The sequence below is a fragment of the Leucoraja erinacea genome, chromosome 5 (genome assembly GCF_028641065.1).
Source record: "Leucoraja erinacea ecotype New England chromosome 5, Leri_hhj_1, whole genome shotgun sequence".
NCBI classification, from domain to species: Eukaryota; Metazoa; Chordata; class Chondrichthyes; order Rajiformes; family Rajidae; genus Leucoraja; species Leucoraja erinaceus.
The window spans coordinates 46,444,241-46,460,745 of NC_073381.1; the positions used below are offsets into that span (position 1 = coordinate 46,444,241).

The following is a 16,505-nucleotide window of genomic DNA, read 5'->3' on the forward strand; positions in this document are numbered from 1 at the left end:
AGGTGCAAAAATACGGAGATGTTTACCATTTTGGTAGTGATTTACCTTATGAGTTCGGAAATCCACTCCTTATTAGTCAATTATTTCCCCAGATTTTGAATAAAATTGATCACAAAACTCAATTAAAAAAAATCTAAATGGCACTCACCAGCTGCTGACGTCATAATGCCCACATGCCTTTTTGCAGTGCAACCTTTCAAAGCAATTACCACCACCAACAACAGCCATTTTTATTTGCAGTGCAGCCTTTCAAAGTAGTTACCACCACCAACTGACGTTTTTTTTTGCAGTGCAGCCTTTCAAAGCAGTTACCTCCACCAACAGCCATTTTTTTGTAATGCAGCCTTTCAAAGCAGATGCCACCACCAACAACAGCCATTTATTTCCCAGTGCAGCCATTTAAAAGCAGTTACAACCACCAACAACAGCCTTTTTTTTTGCAGTGCAGCCTTTCAAAGCAGTTACCACCATAACAACAGCCAATAGACACATTTTGCAAGCATTTTAGAACCAATAGACACTTTTTGCAAGCTTTAGAACCAATAGAGACACTTTCTGCAAGCATTTTAGAACCACATTAAGGGCACTCACAGTTGAGTAGACATGTGTTCAGTGTTATTCACAGCTCAGAGAGACATGACCCTCAGGCTTCCTCCATCTTGCAGAGACTGAGTGAGGCACACCACTTCCGGGTTTATAGTCCCTCCCCTTACCACCAGCAGGGGCAGCAGAGAGAAAGGCAATTAAAAAAAAAATGTGGGGGGGGGCTTTCTGTTGCGCTTGTATGGGAGTTGTGGGCTGAAGGGACTGGTTTCCAGAGGGCTAGTATGGACATTGTGGGCAGAATGGATTATTGGGCTGGCAGCTCAGTCACTGAGGCCAGGCAGCTCAGTCACTGTGGCCTGGCAGTGCAGTCACTCGGACTTGGCAGGCTGGCAGCTGAGAAACTGCCAGAAATTCTGCCCAAAACAGGTGACAGACTCTGTGAGAGAGAAGGGGGAGAGGATGGACTGAATGGATTATTGGGCTGGCAGTTCAGTCACTTGTGGCTGGTGGGTTGGCAGTTCACTTATTCACGGCAGGTGGGCTGGCAGTGCAGTCACTCACAGCTGGTGGGCTGGCAGTTCACTTACTCACGGCTGGTGGGCTGGCAATGCAATCACTCACAGCTGGTGGGCTGGCAGTTCAGTCACTGACAACTGGTGGGCTGGCAGTTCACTTACTCACGGCTGGTGGGCTGGCACTGCAGGCTGGTGGGTCACTCACGGCTGGTGGGCTGGCAGTTCAGTCACTCACAGCTGGTGGGCTGGCAGTATCCTTCAAAAAAAAAAATCGCAAACTATACGTGGGTTTTGAATTACATTTTACTCAGATGCAAGCCAAGGAATGGCATAATTGTTAGCTGTTAATTGGACATAATCAACCTCAGCAAATTGACAATATCCTATTGAAAGGTAGTGGGTGTTTAAGCTGTCACATTTTATTATTTGTCAAAATATACATCGCAATAGCATAATGATAGAAAACTTACTTTACCACACACCACTCATAAGTCTGGAGATTATTTGAATGATAAATTTAGCCAGAAGCGTTTTCCTTTTGCATGTAAAAACCCACTTCAGAACCATGGACGATCTTAAAATTTTACAGCCAGATTTATCACTTCTGAAAATTTTTAGACACCAAAGGAATCAAGAAAAAACACAAATAATGCCTTACTGTTGGTGAAATGCAGTGAGCAAATGCGATAATTCCCAATATTTTCAAGCTCGATATCTGCACAGCCAAAGTTTGCCAAGTAATTTAGCCGTTGTTGTCCTTTCAGCTCTCGCTTCTCTTTTCTTCATTTCTCTTCACTTTTGGAATTCTGAAGTAGGATAGATGTCTCTCACGGTTACCCCGACTTGCACAATTATTTACAGCGCAAGAATTCACCATTTTGGCAGTTTTTAACAGGTAGGAAAGTACGCGTTTCGTGTATTAACAACATATATCGGAAGCTGCGATGTCCTCCAGATGGATTGAGCGGTTCCGTTCGTCAAGCCCTTTCACCCGGAGACCTTATGTGCAACCCCCCTATACACACATACACACTCACACGCAGACTGGCTGACACGCAGACTGACACGCAGACTGACACGCAGACTGACACGCAGACTGACACGCAGACTGACACACAGACTCACTCGCACAGACTCACTCGCACAGACTCACTCGCACAGACTCACTCGCACAGACTCACTCGCACAGACTCACTCGCACAGACTCCCTCACACACAGACTCCCTCACCGACTCACTCACACACACTCACTCGCACAGACTCCCTCACACACAGACTCCCTCACCGACTCACTCACACACACAGACTCACTCACACACAGACTCACTCAAACACAGACACACACAGACACACACACACACACACACACACACACAGGCTCACACACACAGGCTCACACACACACAGAGGCTCACTCACAGCCACACACACACACTCACTCTCTCTCTCTCTCTCTCACACGCACACACACACACACACACACTCACACACGCAACCAATACTAAAATGCCAAGTAACTTCAGAACGTGGTGAACATACAGTGTGTAAACCGAATGATTCAAATGTTTAAAGCCTCCTGTCGAGGCTGCTGCTGCTGAAGCAAAAATGTGCTTTAAATAACGTCAAACAAACACACTCACCATAGACAGAGCAGTCAGCTCTTTTGAATTATTCAACAAAGTCTTCACTCTGTACCTTCTGCAGTCAGCGCCATCTTTCCGCTAACTGGAAATGACGTCATCGGTGCCACTAAGCGGAAGTCACGGAATGAGCACCAATTTTGCAATTAAACACAGTCCTGATGTAATAAAATGTTTATTCACGCTTTATCCATCCAAAAACTGTTGCAACAATTTTAAAAGCCAAGCCAATTGGGCAAACACTTTGCAAACAGTCAACACATTTTCTGAAGAGCCTTTAAAAGCCAAGTCAATTGGGCAAACACTTTGCAAACAGCCAACAGATTTTCTGAAAAGCCTTTAAAAGCCAAGCCAATTTGGCAAACACTTTGCAAGCAACAAACGCATTTTCTGAAAACCACATCGAGGGGACTCACCGTGGAGTAGACGTGTGTTCAGTGTTATTCGCAGCTCAGAGAGCCGTGACCCTCTCGCTTCCTCTGTCTCACAGAGACTGTGAGGCACGACAGTTCCGGGTTTTATAGTCCCTCCCCCCTGCCGCCAGCGGGGGCAGCAGAGAGAATCGCGACATTTTTTAAAACATTAATAACTCTCTGATTTTTAATCGATGGGATAAATCCTCTGGTCTAATCCGGCGGAGGGGGATTCTGAGTGAGGTGGCAAAAAAAATGACGGCCGTAAGTGGTGGCGTTCTCTCGGAAATCACGAAACAGAAAGTCAAAAGCGGTCAAGGTCTTAGTTTTAGTAGTATAGATAATATCAAGTGGGGGTAGTTAGTGTTTGTGTGTGTGGGTTCTTAGTGTGTGCGATGCCGCATGCCGCCCCCCCCCACCCCCCGCAACCGCACGTTGGGGGAACAGACCCAATGGGTCTGCAGTTGGTCTAGTGTCCTTTAAAAGTCAGAAGTGCATGCCCTTCTGTAGCTTCCTCCAGATATGTACTACCCTTGGAATGAAAACAGTTGCCTGAGGTCCCTCTTAAATCTTTCTCATCTCTCACCTTAAGCCTATTCCCTCCAGTTTTAGGATTCTCTACCCTGGGAAAAAGACAGGTAGTGTTTACTTTATCCGTGCGCCTATGATCTTCTACACCTCAATATGGTCACCCTCTTAAACTCCAAAGAAGAAAAAGCCTCAGGCTATCAATCTCTCCACAAACTATGATAACATTGGCAAATCTCTTTTACACCCTTTTCAATTTAATGACATCTTTCCTGCAGATGGGCAAACAGAATTGAACATAATATTCCAAATCTAGTCTCGTCAATGACTTGTTTAGTTTTGGGCAATACTTTTTCCAATGAAAGCAAGCATGCCAAATATCTTCTTGACTACACTGTCCACGTGATTCACCACCTTTAGGGAATCATGCACCTGGACTCCCGTTCTCCGTTATCAATACCCACTAGGGTTCTGGTATTTACTATTTAAATCCCAAAGCACCCAAAGCACACCGCCTCACAATTGTCATAGTTAAATTTCATTTGCTATTCCTTGGCCCACCTTCCAAAATGATCTAGATCTTGTAAATTTAGATAACCTTCCTCATTGCCTACTATCCCACCAATTTTGGTGTAATCGCTAACTTCCTACACACAATGTTTACTATATTGTCATCCAAATTGTTATATAGTGCATATAGTAAATAACAGCAGACTCAGTACTGACACCCTGCAGCACTGGTCACAGGCCTTCAATCAGAAAAACAACCTCTTGGTGACCTTCTAAAAAAAAAAAAACATATTTATGAGACTCAATTTCTAATGTGCAAAGCTATGCTAATTGGTCCTCATCAGTCTGTGCTTATTGAAATGCTGATAATATCTCCCCCAGCATGCAGCATGTTCTACTAAAAATTAGCTATGCTGATTTTTAATATTCTTTACTCACGATAAAATTGTAAAGATATTCTCATTGGGTAAATGGGTAGCTTGCAACAATAAGACAGCATAACAAGATCAGAATAACAAAAGGCAGCATATATGGATTTGTAATACAAGGAAGATGGTCTTTTAGATTCAGAGATAAAACTTTGGGTGCTCTGCAGCACAATTAGCAGCCATATTGTTGATTGTCTCAGCACAAGGAAGAAGCTACAAGAATCTGGCCATTGTAAGTATAGCTGTGCAAGTGGATGTGCCTAAATGGACGAGCTCCAAAAAAATTGTAATATTTGCAGGGATCACGGCAGTGGGTTAACACGTGCCCGGGGGTCTATCCCAATTACATCTGTCAAACGTGGAGCCTTACTCAGTTAAGATTACACCTTCATAACACCTCTAAGCACACAAATGTCATGATTTAGTTTAAATTAATGGAGCGTGATATATTCTTTAACTATTTCTTCACCTTTTAACAACAATTTTGATTAAATTCATGGGTGTGGTGGAGCACTGGTGGTAGGTTGCTGCAAGGCCTGAACCAAAAATACTTTTCAGGTGATTCTGGAGATGATGGAGCAGACGTGAAATAAATTAAGGCTTGCTAATGGCTAGTAGCGTTCGGAAGAAATCTATATTCTCATATTCAATGAGGAATCTTGAAATATACTTGTATAAATGACAGCCAATCTTTTCTAATTTATCATGTAGGAAGAAACTGCAGATACTGGTTTAAACTGAAGATAGATACAAAAAGTTGGAGTATCTCAGCGGGTCAGACAGATTCTTTGGAAAAAAGGAATAGGTGACGTTTTCATTCTACCTTTGGTCTTGCCGATGTTCCCTCCGCAACTCCCTGGTTAACTCATCCCTTCCCACCAAACCACCCCCTCCCCAGGTACCTTCCTCTGCAACCGCAGGAGACGCAACACCTGTCCCAATACCTCCACCATCGACTCTGTCTTTTCAGTTTAGGCCTCTAACCTCATCAAAGGCCCTCCAACCTCATCTACTGTATCCGTTATTCCAGGTGTGGATTTGTACATTGGCGAGACCAAACGTAGTCTGTGCGATCGTTTTGCTGAACGCCTTCGCTCAGTCTGCCTGGGCCTACGTGATCTACCGGTTGCCAAACACTAAATCCCGTGTCCCACATAGGCGATTTTTTCAGCAACTACCGGTGACTAGGCTGTCACGACATGGTCATGAGTAGTGTCCTCAAGTCACCTAAAGAGTCGTAACATTTTCCTGGTCACCGCTGGATTTTGAAATGTTGATAACTTTTCTGCAACTTGACGTAGCTTGTCTTTTCCTGTCGTAGGTGCTGTCGTAGATTGTTGCCAGGATGAAACAGGTTGGCCAGGGGCGGATCTACTATGAAACTAATGAAGCTTAAGCTTCAGGGCCCCTAATCCCGGAGGGGCCCCAAAAGCGACTTTAGTCCACATTGCTTAAACATTTTGGGTCTACTGTATGAGAAGGGTTTGTTTTTAAATAATAATATTAATATTATAGTGTAATTCAATACAAAATAATAGTTAAAATAAAAATTGAAAGGTTATTAAAGTATCATGTAGGCTAGCCGTAAACGAAAAAACTTTCAAATTAAGGATGTTTCATTCTAAATATATTTAATATAAAATAATTATAAATAATTTAAAACACTATTAACATTTACGACAGAAATTAAAATTTTTATTTAAATTATTTATTTTAGTCTAGCCGTAATAAAAAATATGAAAGCATATTTCGTTGCTTGAGGTCATTGTAATGTAGGTATGTTACAAAACCTACCTGAATCGTGGCTGAGCATCTGCCCCACCCCTTGTGTGTGATTTTGGCGCTGTTTAGAGGGGGCGGGTTTAAAACGCGATTTTTACTAGGCTGTTCCAATCGAAAATGTTCAGCCTAGTAAATCATTAACGGAAAATCGCTGAAAGACCCCGTCGCAAAAGGTATTATTAGTTTTTATGGCCTTGTATAATATTTATAGTAGTTTAAAAATCACTCTCTCACTCCGCAACCTCTCGCAGCCCCAGGGTTTTATAAAGCAAACAATTAAAGGTATGTACCTTATTTTTACATTAAATGGGGCTTGTATATAACCCTGTATATAACGTTTTCTATAGCGAGTAGTTCATTTTGGGCTCTTTATATCCCGCAGTATTTTTCTGGGCATTTGAGGGCACAAATCCAGCGCAATGTGTACGTTCTAAACCAGCGAGTTCACAGGAACCCACTAGAATGCCGATTTAAAATAGACTTTAATTTACAGCAAATGAACACTAAATTCCTTCCATTTGGCCTATAAATTGATGTAAATGAGATTTAAAAATCATGTTTTATTGTGAATTATTTGTGAATATTATTTGGACACTTGGGCTATTTAAAAATGTTAATCATTTATTAAGAAATGGATAGATGTTTAGATATAGTAATTGAAGTTTGAAATTAGCTACAATTGGGTAACTAACTAATTATATGCTTTAATTTCAGGTCATCCAAGTAAGATTATTTTATATTTGTTTCAGAATGCTTCAATCTATGATAACTGAAAATTTCATTCAGTTCTCTTAATTTTTAAGAAGGTTATGGGCTTTTGACTGTCCACGATCACAGCTTTTTTGTTATGTCCATAGAAAATCAATAGGGAACAAGATGTTAATTTCCGAGTATGAAAATGGCCATACCTTTTTTTATTAATTGAGATATGAAAGTGAATTAGGTGTCAAATTCAACTTATTGTTATGCTTTATCTGATGGGATAAATTGCAGACTTGATTTTTTTAATCTCAAAATTTTGTAACATTGCTATGTAATGGACAACATTTCAGTAACTTTTTATTTACCCGAATAATCTTATAAAACCTTAAAATATACTAAACATATAATACTATTACAATAAATAATAACAATTTTACCATTGTACAATTAAAATACAGTAAAAATTAAAAGGTAATAAAAATATCTTCTTTGGTAGATACAAATAGTAGATGACATGTCATTAACAAAAAAGGGGAGCCGTTGAAATGGCAATCACAATGCTAATATGAATAACATGATTATCATGTCGTGATAGCACTCGTGATAGCGATCTAGACAAGATTTTTTTCAATAAAGTGTTCATAAGGATACAATATTTTAATTATCCCTTCTCAAAAAGAAATGTTATATTTAGTAAAGTAAGATAAGTGATAAAGGTGAAATAATGTTAGTTTAGCCTAAGCCTATTGTTGTTACGAACGGAAGGTAGGCTATGACCGCATAGCTTAGGCTAATATTATATTACAAGTATTTATGAAAAAGTAATAATAGGGTGACTTTGTGTTAAATTACAGACGTTTATTATGAAAAGTGGTCAAATAGTGGTAAAATTGTGTTGCATTACCTTAGCCTGCAAGTTTTGGTGGTCTAGTCTTGCCTAACTTAGTCTAGCCTAACATTGGCTCGCTTGAACATAGCCTAGTTTAGCCTATCATCATATCATATACTTATTAAATGTTTGATCTTGTTAGTGTATGGATATGTGTGTGTGTGTGTGTTGAATGTGTGTGTTGAATGTGTGTGTGTGTATATATGGTTGACATCTTCGCAAAAATACTACGCGGTAACGATTACATTTTTGCATATTCCAATTGACATTTTCCCCTTCAAGGCCGCGATCACATTATCAGAACATTTCATGCTTTATTTCTCAACCTATTCTCGACTCATTACTGAGTAAATGTCTGAAAATGTCAAAAGACTTTAAAGAAAGTAAATTAAAACCACCAGCTTCAAATGATGACTCATAATGACTTAGCTAACAGAGAGCAGCCTCAATGAAGATTTCATCCTATATTTGACACGTTATTCACGATTAAAACTTTAAAAATGCCAACTTTCACAAGATTTTTACATATTCTGATTCACATTTTCCCCCTCGAGGTAGAGACCACTTTCACTGAACATTTTATGCTTTATTTCTCGACATTACTGATTAAAGTTTAAAAAAAAATCAATATACCTTTAATTTCAAACCGAACAGCTTCAACTGATGACGTCACAATGACTCGACTAGCAGGTGGAGGGCGAATTGCTATTGCAACACGCAGGGCAAGTGAAATTAGATTTTTTTTTAAAGATCACTGCTCAGGAAGACAAGGGGAGTGCTGGAATCTTATGTTCGGGAACGGCTTGAGTTGGCAGACCACGCCTCCCGTGGGGGCTACTGGTTGGGAATGGGTGCGTTGGGGGTCTGCACTTGGTCTAGTTTATTATAAATCTTTAAAAAAAGGCACTTTACTTTCTGAGGATTAAAAAAAAAACCCTTTTTCAGAACGTAGACCTAATTTTTTTCCTTTCAAAGCATGCAATAATAGTCGCATGACTCAAATTATTTAATTTTTTGTTGTATATATTTCAACAATCCCAAAGTTTGAGAGTCACTACCCCAGATGTTGTAAAAGTGGAGTGTCGCTGTTCTGTTTGGCTGTTTTGCTGTGGTTAATGTATTTTTTTTCTCTTTTTATCAGAGGTCAAGACCCTAGAGGAATAACAATGTTCACAAAAGTACTTAAGTGGATACCAAAAACACACATTCAAGGAAAAGGGATCTGACGAAATTTCTAAATGTCAAAAACAAACAAACTATTTTGCAATGTCATGTTTGCAACACCTACAGTTGAAACAAGCCAAGCAAACACCGTTGAAGCCAGTGATAGTGCACAAACCGTGGGAGCTCTTTCTAGCAATATTCAACAATACACAATACAATACGGTTTTATTTGTCACATTGCACATAAAGTGCAAGTGAAATGAATTTGTCAGCAGCGGTACAATGATAATGAACAAACAATCTATATTACTAAAAGTCTGTTCTTGACCGGTTTTGGCTTTCTGTACTGCGATTTCCGAGAGTACGCCGCCACCTACGGCCGTCATTTTTGGCCACCTCGCTCAGAGCCCCCCTCCGCCGCATGTGTGCTGAGGATTTTTCCCGTCGATGAAAATTGACAGATATATTAATGTTTTTACAAAATTCCCCATTCTCTCTGCTGCCCCTGCTGGAGGGAGGGGGAAGGACTATAAAACCAGGAAGTGGCCTCAATCAGTCTCTGCAAGTGGTGTGCCTCAATCAGTCTCTGCAAGTGGTGTGCCTCAATCAGAGCTCTGAATGACATTGACAAACGTCTACAGCACTGTGAGTACCCTTAATTTGGTTTGAAAATGAAAATATGGTTGGAGGTAAAAAAGCACTGCCTGCAAATGGTTCAAGAAGGAACTGCAGATGCTGGAAGATTGAAGGTACACAAAAATGCTGGAGAAACTCAGCGGTGCAGCAGCATCTATGGAACGAAGGAAATAGGCGATGTTTCGGGCTGAAACCCTTCTTCAGACTGAGGCTGCTGCACCCGCTGAGTTTCATGCTGCTGCACCCGCTGAGTTTCTCCAGCAATTTTGTGTGCCTGCAAATGGTTGTTTGGGTTTAGGTTGAAGTAAAAAGGCACTCTCTCTCCCCCCCTCTCTCTCCCCACCTCTCTCTCTCTCTCTCCCCTCCCTCCCCCCCCCCCTTTCTCTCCTCTCTCCCCCCCTCTCCCTCCCCTCCCCTCTCCCCCCCCCCTTCTCCTCCTCCCTCCCCCCCCCTCTCTCCCCCCCCCCCCTCCCTCCTTCCTCCCCCTCCCCCCCCCCCCCCCCTCCTCCCCCCCCCTCCTCCCCCCCCCTCCTCCTCTCTCCCCTCCCCCCTCCCTCCCCCCCCCCCTCCTCCCCCCTCTCCACCCCCGTCCCCTCTCCCCCCTTTCTCCATCCCCCCCCTCTCTCCCCCCCCCTCCGCTGCATGTCGTCCCCCCCCCACAACCGCACGTTGGGGGAACAGACCCAACGGGTCTGCACTTGGTCTAGTACACAATAAAAATTTAACACAACATCCACCACAGCATTCATCACTGTGGTGGAAGGCACAGCATTTGGCCAGTCTTTCTCCATTTCCCCCCGTGGTCGGGACCTCAACCCTCCGCAGCCGTCGCTGCGGGCGTCCAGATGTGCAGATAGGTAAAAGTCCAGGTAAGTCCAGAGTCGGCTCTTCCCCACCGGAGATCGCGGCTTTAGATTGGTGTAGGCCGCAGGCTGGCAGTCGAAGATTTAATGTTCCCGCCGCAGCCAGAAGTACCGCAGACTGCAGGGCTGGCGGTCAAAGCTCCCCTCCAGCAGTGATGGTAAGTCCACGCCGGGTGCGCGGTAGAAGTTGGCCGTGGGCCGGCAGTGGTGGCTTCTTCTTCTCCCGGGTCCCCCACCAGGGATCCCGGGCAGCAGACACCGCGCCAGCTTCAGGCTTCAGGCTGCCGGCAGCTGCGGACCAACGAAATGGAGCGCTCCCCTCCAGGTGAGCCCGCCGCTGAAGTCCCGGGCGCGTCTCCGGGAAAGGCCGCGCCGATCCTTGCTGTTAGGCCACGGGGGAGGCAACATGGAAAAAGTTGCCTCTTCGTGGAGGAGGTGACCAAAACGGTTTCCCCCTCACCCCCCCACACAAGACACACAGAGAGACATTAAAAACATACTTTAAATCATACTAAAAAAATTAAAAAAGTTGAAAAAAACTAACACGCTGCTGACAGGGCGCCGGCTTGCAGCGCCCCCACCGAACCCACTGTTGATGCATTTGATACAGATGACGATCACAATGGTCAACATTAAAGTACCGGGGAGCAAGCAGACTGAACAGAAACATAAAACAGGAAGCAAATTCATTGATTTCAAAGAATACAGTGACCTCGAAAACTGGCCCATAACAGTTGATAATGATTTCATACAGAATTGTTTTATGCAAGACATAGGTTTTTTTCAAAATAAAAAAAACAGATGATGCATATACTGATTCAAGCAGGGTTTACAATGAGCAAAACAGTAGTTTCTCAAACAAATATTTTGAAAAAAGATTGAAAAATGGCCAGACTGTGTTGAGATCCAGGTTATTACTCAAAGATCAAAGGCTGTTTTGCTTGCAAACTCTTTTCTAAATGCCAAACATCACTTACAACAGGTGGGTTTTCTGACTGGATGAATGTAATCAGAACTCATGTAGACAGCATGGAACCTAGGAGGTGATGTTGGTTGTTGCCGGGTGCTGACTTTGGTGAATTCCATTGGCAACTACCTATGTCAACCTACGTCAGGTACCAGCGATTGAATTGTCTACAGTTGTCGCCAACAGGGTCATTGCTTGTCGTAGCATGTTGCAAGTGTCGTCTGTGTGGTCGTAGGTGTGGTCATAGTTGGACGTCCTAATGGGGCGCCGGTTGTCGGTATCTTGCCGTAGCTTGATGTCGACTAGGTGGTAGGTTGTCGTAGCTTGTCATAGACATTGTCGTGGGGGGGGTCCAGTCGCCGCTTTTTCGACGACCTGCTACGACTGTGACAGTCGCCGGCAGTCGCCAAAAAATCGCCTAAGTGGGACAGGCCCTTAACTCCCCTTCCCATTCCCACACTGACCTTTCTGTCCTAGGCCTCCTCCACTGTCAAAGTGAGGTCAAACAAAAATTGGGGGGAACAGCACCTCATATTCAGCTGTGAATATTGATTTCTCTAACTTTAAGTAACCCTTGCATCCCCCCCTCTCTCTGCCCCTCCCCCACCCTGGCCGTTGTACTAGTTTCATTGTTGATAACTCGCTTTCACCTAGCCCCAGCTAACAATGAATGGCCTGTTTTCTTTAACATTGTTACTTTTTTGCATATCTTTAATTCGTTTTTTCTATATCTCTCTACATCATCGTCTATGTTTCTCGTTTCCCTTTCCTCTGACTCTCAGAATTAAGAAAGGGTCTCGACCCGAAACGTCACCTATTCCTTTTCTCCAGAGATGCCGATACGCTGAGCTATTCCAGCATTTTGCGTTATCTTCATTTCTAATTAATTCCCTTTATTACGTAGTGATCGGGTAAACACGTAATCAACCGTATCATTTCCGCTTTCGTAGGTCACCGCTGGGGAACCCTGTTCTGGGCTACTAGTTTGTTTCATCAGATGGTATTCAAACGGTTGCTTTTTCCGTCAATAAACTTTTTGATCATAAAAACTCACGACTTATTTTCTCGAAAAAATACTAAACACACTCGCCGATTCCCTCCTATAGATAGAACAAAATATGACACGGGTACCACCCCAGACCAGAAGCGGGCATGTGTTTATTCAAGGACTCATTCAGGGATGGGCTAGATGTGGTTGAACTCTCACACGACTTTCCTTCCGTAAGATGCAATTCTGGCGTTACCTTATCCTCGGAAGAACAGCGGTAATGGCTTCCCGAAATCTGATTTCCACGAAAGAGCAAGCCTGTCTCGGGAGAAATGAAGAAGTCAAAGTTTCAGGTACACACATTTAACTTCAGTCGATTTCGAATACTTTCCAATCGTCTAGTGTTTATTCCAAAAGCAACTGGTGCTGTCTGGAACGGGCTTTGCGGTAATGATCGCAACGTTTGCATTGGCAACGCAGTCGTTGCATGAGGAGGACGGGCTTTGCAGCAGCTCCGCCTGATCGCTGGAACGTCTCCCGGAGCTCGCGCTGACTTTGACCGCCTGACGTTCCACCATGCTCGCGCACAATTGCCGAGCTGGGTTGTTCTGCGGCGGCATCGGGCCCAGCAAGATAAACAGTTGCCGCGCCTCACTCTCCATTCTCAGAGCGCCCACTGAGGCAAGAGCAGCACACGAGTTGTGTCATTCAACCCCAGGTTAGATGGAACAACATCTGTGAGGTTTTTGTTTTGTTTCGTGTAACTGAAGTTGCCAAATCCGATGACATTTATAAACACCAGCTCTGCTTTTCATTTTTGGAGAGTGATAACTTTTTCGTTATGGAGTTTGTATTTGATCAATTTTAGAATAGGATTCCATATACTTTCTATACGATCGTAGGATTTAGAGGTTAGACGCAAAGTGCTGGAGTAATAATGGGCCTGTCCCACTTAGGCACATTTTCAGCGGACTGCCGGGACTGTCAAGTTGCCGGCAGTCGCCTGAAGTACTGGAACAGCGACTGTCAAAGAGTGGAACACACACGCACACACACACACATCGCAAAGGCGGGGGCCAGGGCAAGCGGGGAGCGCTGTCTTTGTTTTTTGTGTTCATAGCATTTCTCCCCGTCTCTAGCCAGCAGTGTGCTCCCAAAGTCCACCGGGATACTTGGCATCTTGCCCAGCTACGCCTCCGAGGGCAAAAAAAAAATTAACGGAAATTCATTAGAAGTCCACTGTTCATACCCGGTTTATCTCTTTAATTTTCCTACTTTACATTTTTCTCCTATGAGTTATATTTGGACATTCCAACATTGCACAGTTACAATCCCACAGTCTGAACTTAAATTCATAGAGATTCATAGTTATATAGTACAGAAGCAGTTCTATTGGCCCAACTCATGCATGCAGATCAAGATGTCTATCTATTGCTAATTCCATTTGTCTATGCCTAGTCCGTATCACTAATCCTCTCTAATCAATGTACCTGTCCACACAATTTAAGTACAGTATTGTAATTGTGTCCACCTCCGTTGGCAACTCATTTCACACTTCCACCGTACAATTTGTGAAAACACATCCCTCAGATGCATTTTAAAGCTTTCCCTCTCACCTTAAAATCTGCCCTCTAGTTTTGGACTGTTCTGCCCTGGGGAAAAATACGTTATCTATCCCATATGTGTCTCTCATAATGTTATAAATCTCTATAATGTAACCCCTCAGCCCGCTCTCTCTGAATTGCACGGCGAGCAGGCGACGTTCCGACAAAGCTTTCCTGCATTTTCTCCTTTATAATCAGCAAATCAGGGTTTTGAGATTATTTATTTGAAATATGTTTGATATTTATGCATTCATAAAAGAGATTTGGTAATTTTCTAAATATACTAGACTAAATTGGACCCATTGGGTCCCTGTCACACAGGAGGCTTGGTCCCCCAACGCAATATTTCACCACTCACCCAAAGCCTCCAACTGCACAGGCACAGCTCATTTCCCCTCATCCTTAGCACTCTCTCCCCCTCCTCTTCACCCTCCCTCTTCTTTCCCCTCTCCTCCTCCCCTCCCCCAATCACCTCTCTCTCCCTCTCCTTTCCCCTACCCTCAGTCACTCCCTCCCTCCATAACTCCTCTCTCCCTCCCTACCCCCTTCCTATCACTTATCCCCCCCACTCCTCACCTCCCCTATCCCCACCACTATCCCTCCTCATCTCCTCCACTGCCCTCCTCTCCCTCTATTCTCCACTACCTACCTCCTCCCACTTCCCCTCTCTACTCCCCCCCTACTCTCCCTCTATTCTCCTGCCTCCCCCACTCTCCCTCCTCACCTCCTCCCTCTTATTTTCCCTCTCCTCCTACCCTCCCCCAATCCCTCCCTCACCTCTCCTTTCCCCTACCCTCAGTCACTCCCTACATAACTCCTCTCCCCTCCCTACTCCCCATCTCTCCCTCTATTCCCTCTCCTCCGCCACTCATCCTCCCCAGGATCTCGAGATTGCCGCACCTCTTCCTTCTTGCATGCCCCGGAGGAGCATCAGTTGTTGACGTCCTCAGAGCCAGGCCTCGGATCGGCCCGGAAGCACCTGCAGCTATGGCTGTGCTGGCAGGAGGTGGGGGGAGAAAAGTCGGGGGAATAGCCATGGCGGAGAGGGGGGTATCATTGGGGAGGGGGCAGGATCCAGCGAGGGGGACCAGAGGGGAAGGTGCTGCAGCTGCAGGGCATCGCGATGGCGGTACATTTGGGACTCACAGTGGGTGCTGGACACACTCCTCCGCTGGGATCAGATTCACCGCTTTCCGTTTGGCGACATCGACCCACCGCGCTGCACCGCTTCCGGTCCCTACAATAATTGTGTCCGTTTGGAAACTTCTGTCGGCCACCCACAGCATCCCTCAGCTCCAGTAAAGATGCGATGGTGCAGGAAGGGTCGGACCATCCCGGGGAGTGACAGGAGAAGAGACCAATCCACGCGCCGTTGATTGGCAGGAGAGGAGATTGATCTGTGCCCGCACGTTTTTTACGATTTTTAATCCTCGCTAAATTTTACAATATACAACCGATTGGAACGAAACTTGTTGCACTCGCAGCACAGGAGAACGGTGAGTGAGCTGGTAAAAAATCGTAGTGCTATCGCATACCGTTTTTGTGCAAATAGAAAAATCACACAAACCGGAAGAGCACAAGATCAGAGCTTTAGTTATGTATAAATTAGGTATTGGTGATCTTAATGAAGGCAAACCCATTGCATGATATGGCATAGAAACAGGCTCTGGGGGTCTAAGAATTTTTGCAATAATTATCCCTTCAAGTGATCGATTCCATATTCAAGTTGTCCTCTGAATGAAAAAAATCTCCTTACCTTACATTTTACATACCTTAAAACTATGCCAAAAACACACAGCACTGGAGTAGCTCCGCAGATCAAGTAGCATGCAAACCTGAGGAACAGCTCCTCACATTCCACCTTACAACGCAATGTGAAATCGTGGATGCATTGGTGATAATTTTCCAATGTTCTATAGACTTAGGATCAGTTCCTGTGGATTGGAGGGTAGCTAATGTTATCCCACTATTTAAGAAAAGCGGGAGAGAGAAAACGGGGAATTATAGACCAGTTAGCCTGACATTTGGATAGCAGTAAGCGAATTGGTCCGAGTCAGCATGGATTTACGAAAGGGAAGTCATACTTGTCTAATCTTCTGGAAATGTTTGAAGATGTAATTAAGAAAATGGACAAGGGAGAGCCAGTGGATGTAGTGTACCCAGAATTTCAGAAAGCATTTGATAAGGTCCCACATAGGAGATTAGTGGGCAAAATTAGGGCACATGGTATTGGGGGTAGAGTGCTGACATGGATGGCAGGCAGGAAACAAAGAGTAGGGATTAACGGGTCCCTTTCAGAATGGCAGACAGTGACTAGTGGGGTACCGCAA

General features: G+C 44.1%; 1 protein-coding gene across 3 annotated transcripts in view; it reads left to right on the top strand.

The window, feature by feature from the left end:
- Positions 1 to 12,616: 12,616 nt before the first annotated feature.
- Positions 12,617 to 16,505, top strand: part of msraa (methionine sulfoxide reductase Aa) — a 261,249-nt gene continuing 257,360 nt past the window's right edge. The window contains exon 1 of one of the 3 annotated variants that reach the window (XM_055635513.1): positions 12,617 to 12,924. In XM_055635513.1, the coding sequence (XP_055491488.1) occupies positions 12,810 to 12,924 (115 nt within the window). In that variant the 5' untranslated portion in view covers positions 12,617 to 12,809. Of the gene's footprint in view, positions 12,925 to 13,124; positions 13,290 to 16,505 lie in introns of those variants that run through there. The other 2 variants (XM_055635512.1, XM_055635511.1) reach the window with 2 other exon arrangements.